The sequence below is a fragment of the Vitis riparia genome, chromosome 19 (assembly GCF_004353265.1).
Source record: "Vitis riparia cultivar Riparia Gloire de Montpellier isolate 1030 chromosome 19, EGFV_Vit.rip_1.0, whole genome shotgun sequence".
NCBI classification, from domain to species: domain Eukaryota; kingdom Viridiplantae; phylum Streptophyta; class Magnoliopsida; order Vitales; family Vitaceae; genus Vitis; species Vitis riparia.
The window spans coordinates 11,182,422-11,187,192 of NC_048449.1; the positions used below are offsets into that span (position 1 = coordinate 11,182,422).

At 41.2% G+C, this 4,771-nt stretch overlaps 1 protein-coding gene across 1 annotated transcript; it reads left to right on the top strand.

Annotated features, from left to right (window-relative positions):
• The first annotated feature begins 1,597 nt into the window (after positions 1-1,597).
• Positions 1,598-3,754, top strand: LOC117909497 (scarecrow-like protein 18). The gene has a single exon (XM_034823538.1). The coding sequence runs from the start codon at positions 1,927-1,929 to the stop codon at positions 3,166-3,168; it is 1,242 nt and encodes a 413-aa protein (XP_034679429.1). The 5' UTR covers positions 1,598-1,926; the 3' UTR covers positions 3,169-3,754.
• Positions 3,755-4,771: the final 1,017 nt, after the last annotated feature.

A 4,771-nucleotide genomic window follows, 5' to 3' on the forward strand; every position in this document is an offset into this window, starting at 1 on the left:
CTAGCATTGAAAGATGTTACAAATGGATTATAATTAGCTCCTAAACCTTGAAATAGGTAGATCAACTGATCATTATCTGAGACAGGTTCACCAATGGAAGTAAGCTTATCCACAATATTCTTAAGCTTAAAAACATACTCATTAGTAATGAGATCATCTTGATTGATTGAATTTTAGTGTGAGGCTCTAGGATACGAGAATGAGATGCTATAGCATAGGTTCTCTTGAGAGTGTTCCAAATCTCCAAGGCTGTGGTGAGTCCAATGATTTTACTGAGCATCCATTTTATGACTAAGGAATAGAAGTGGGTTTATGAATCGAGGAAGAGGAACATTAGTTCCATCTATGAAATCTTCAAACCCATTGGCGATTATAACATTCAGAAGCTGATTCTTTCAAAGCAAGTAGTTGTCACAATCTAGCTTAATATTGAAGGGTTGATTGAGAGTTGGAAGGGGTTGTTGGAGATATGGAAGAGGAAACTAATTTTGAATATGGAGATCGACTTGATGAAGAAACGGTGGTGAAAGAGAAACATGAAATGGTTCCATAACCATCTCTCCCACTAGTTTTCTGTGACAAATCATAAACAAAAGAGAGGTGAAAGATAAATAAAAATACAAGGCACAAATGTACAGAATTGTGTTGTTGGAAGAAGCTCGACTTTTAAAGCAATATATACAAACTTCTTGATTTTTCTCAGAATTATTATTATTGCAAATAATGAGCCTCAAGTGATGCAATTAATACTGGTTAGAAAAGTGGGTCAAATTGGGTCCAAAAGTCCAACATGATTCTGAGTTGGGTCTCCAGGTGATTCCTACCATTGCCTTTTTTTTATGGGTTTCATCAGGCCTTCGTGATAAACCGGGTGGCATGCTTTCTCCAAAAAAGGGCATGTGATATTCGATGCCAAAATTTTCTTCTCTTAAAAGAGACATCCGATCATTATTCTGTATATTTATATGTTGAGAGAAAACATCTAAACTTAATTATATTAATATTATAATAGTTTATATCCTATGAGTTCCACATATGTTAATCCAGAATGAAACATGGGATAAACAAATTTGACAACTAGATTCCGGATACACGTGACAAAAAGTTGTTGGCAGTGAGTCCGTCCAGCCATGACCCAAATTTAGGCGTGTCCAAAATTTCACTGACATATCCAACCTGTATACAACTTGAAAGACTTATTATAAAATATTGCAATATATATTAAAAACCGAAAATTGAAATAAAATTAAAAATATAAAAACACTAATAATGGGATTGAGGTCATTTCAATTGGGTTTGAGGCTAAAAAAAAAAAAGAAAAAAAAGAAAAAGAAAAGCTGTGTATGCACTTAGCTTAATTAGCCCATGGACACCTAAAATTAGTCAGGGTATTTGGACCGAGTTGCATGATAATTAATTAAAGATAAATATTTACACTCTAATTAAGGGAAAATTCAGAATCAATGTCCATTGATCATCAGTTATGACAAATGAATATGATTAAGAAAAAGAAGAATAATATATAGTAGTTACTGTAGAAGGTAGCTAAGGGGGTGGGGAAAGAACACGGAACACTGAACACTGTTGCTATTACTAACTACTACTAGTATCAGTTGTTCCCATCTTCTGGCAGATAAGAAACTGCACCATCATCATATGTTACGTTAAAGTAAAGGATTGCAAGCTTCCCCATCACCTCTTTCTTCTCTTTCTCCTCCTCCTCCTCCTCTTCCTCCTCTACCAATGTTCATGTTTCTACCTTAGATAGTCAGCTTTATATATTTTCATTTTCAGATATATTTTCAATATCCTCTCTCACATATACATATATTTCCATCCTTTCCTCTCATCTGCAGTCTTGTCCTCCCAAAGGGAAAAGAGTATTAATTCACCACCACCAGTGGTGTGCTTTGTTAGTTATCAGATATGCTGGGTTCATTCAGTTCTTCCCATGAAGAAGAAGAGGACCCATCGGATCTGCAGTATCAGATTCCACAGCCATCACGTGCGTTCTCCCCTCCAGCAATCCAAATGCGGCAATTACTTATAAGTTGCGCCGAGCTTGTCTCCCAATCTGACTTCTCCGCCGCTCGCCGCCTCCTCTCCATCCTCTCCTCCAACTCCTCTCCTTTTGGTGACTCAACGGAGCGCTTGGTCCACCAATTTTCCACTGCCCTCTCCCTCCGCCTCAGTCGCTATGCCACACCAGCTACTAGTAGTGGAGCCATGTCTGCTAGTGCTAATACTGCTGCTGCAGATTCTGAGGCGTTTCATTCCACGTATCTCTCCCTGAACCAAATAACCCCATTCATCAGGTTCAGTCAGCTCACTGCCAATCAAGCTATTCTGGAAGCCATTGAAGGGCAAAGGGCGATCCACATCCTGGACTTTGACATCCTGCACGGGGTGCAATGGCCCCCTCTGATGCAGGCCATAGCTGAGCGATGTGGCAACCTTCACCCTCCTCCCATGATCCGAATCACTGGAACTGGCGAAGATTTGGGTATACTCCAGAGAACTGGCGACCGCCTTCTGAAATTTGCGCAGTCCCTTGGTCTCAAATTCCAATTCCACCCACTTCTACTCCGCAATGACCCTACATCTGTGCCTCTCTATCTTCCCTCTGCGCTTCAACTACTCCCTGATGAAACGCTTGCAGTGAATTGTGTGCTTTATCTGCACAGGCTCCTCAAGGACGATTCCCGTGATCTACGCCTCTTCCTCCACAAAATCAAGGCCATGGAACCTAAGGTGGTGACCATCGCCGAGAGAGAAGCCAATCATAATCATCCACTTTTCTTGCAGAGATTCGTGGAGGCCTTGGACCACTACACAGCCGTGTTCGATTCTCTCGAGGCGACGCTGCCACCTACCAGTCGGGAGAGGCTGGCCGTTGAGCGAATATGGTTTGGAAGAGAAATCGTAGACATCGTGTCGGCAGAGGGAGACAACAGAAGGGAACGCCACGAGAGGTTCGAGTCGTGGGAGGTGATGCTGAGAAGCTCCGGCTTCTCAAACGTTCCCCTGAGCCCTTTTGCTCTGTCGCAGGCCAAGCTCCTCCTGAGGCTCCATTATCCTTCTGAAGGTTACCGGCTGCAGATTATCAACGATTCTTTCTTCCTAGGTTGGCAAAATCAAGCTCTTTTCTCCGTTTCTTCATGGCACTAAAAGATCCCTTCTAGGTACCTATTTTCTATTCTAAGCCTTCCCAATCCAAACCACCAGTACTTCGGAAAGAAAGAAGAAAGGGGTTAATTTGGTTTGGGTCCTCTCTCTTTCTGCTTCAGCTGCTGGTTAATTCCCATATAACCTGCATATAAATATAACCCATAAGAAACAATTAAAGAGTTAATGCTATTGAAGCCGTTTGAAGGGAGTCATGCATGGGAGGGCATTGCTAATGTGTACGTTTGCATGCAAAATTTTGGAAGAAACGGCTCTGAACTACCAGCCGCTTCACCATGCACCTTTGCTCAACTGGTCTTTCTTGGGGAGCTGAAACTGAGTTTTGTTGGGTTCAAAGAGATTAATTGTTTCCGGCCCTTTGTCGCCTTTAAATTTCTCTTTCTTTGTCTATCTCACTCAGTTTATTTAACCCTTATTTAATTCAATTAATTCCATAACCAAATCCTCTTCAACCTTTTGGACGGCAACAGTTGCAGTGTGGAGTATTAAATTAAGTTAATCTAAAGACCACCATCTTTTTTCATGGGGTTACTACAATTTATTAATAAATTAATTTTTCTGTTGTGTCTTTTTATTTTTAATATAGTATTTGCAGTAGTAGTCTTATCTTGTTGTTCTTTCTTTTAATGAAATAACTAGATTATTAAATTGGAAGCCATTGTCATGGTGTTTGCAAATGTGCTGCTCTTGTTCCCCAAAATTCCTTTGTCTCCGTCATTGGTGTGCTTTCAAGAAGAGATGGGTGCATGAGGGTTCTTGTTTTCTGCACTAAGTACCCGTATATACCTATTACTGTCTTTGCCATTGCACCATTTATTACCCTAATTTCTGCCTTTTGTCCCCTCAACAAAACCATGAAAGTTCTCAAATAGAGCTTGTGGCTGCCTACCTTGCCTCCCTCTATGACCCCTCCTTTTGGAAGCCTTCCTGCAATGGATCTCTCGAGTCCTGTGGTTTTTCAGGGACCACCCATCTTTTCTTCTTTCTTTGTTTATCAACTCTCTCTCTGTCTCCGCTCCTCTTCAGAAGCAAATATATCAATCAGACCTGCTAAACCTTGTGGCCTTCAATTTTATCCCAAACTTTCTTGTCAAAACGATGCAATCAGCAAAGGGAAATATAGCTCAAGCCCGAGTTATTCAAATGACAAGATGCAACAGTTGTGTGTGGAGGATAGAGAGATACCATTATAAGCTTTTAGGTTGTCTACTCTGGGGGCTGACACTGATAAGATGGTTATGAGGGGGGGAGGAGGGGGGGTGGGGGGCGACGCCCACGCACGGCACAGCATATCACAAAGGTTGCTTGCGTGTTGCGTGTTGTGTTATGACTTTAGCTTGGCCTTGTGCACGCATGACATGACACAATATCCAACCATTCATCCTTCTGTTTCAGACGTTACCTTTTGGACCAACCCCCTCAGCTTCTATTACTACTCCCTCCCTCTCCCCCACATAACATTTATTACAATCATAGTTTTAAGGTGAGATCTGCCATAAACAATATCATCCAATATTGGTAAATCAAAGCAAACCGATATGTTCTTCTGCATGCTGTCATCATAAGAATATTCTTCTTCATTTTT

Coding starts and splice junctions, on each gene's coding strand:
- LOC117909497 (XM_034823538.1), top strand. CDS start 1,927: ATGCTGGGTTCATTCAGTTCTTCCCATGAAGAAGAAGAGGACCCATCG.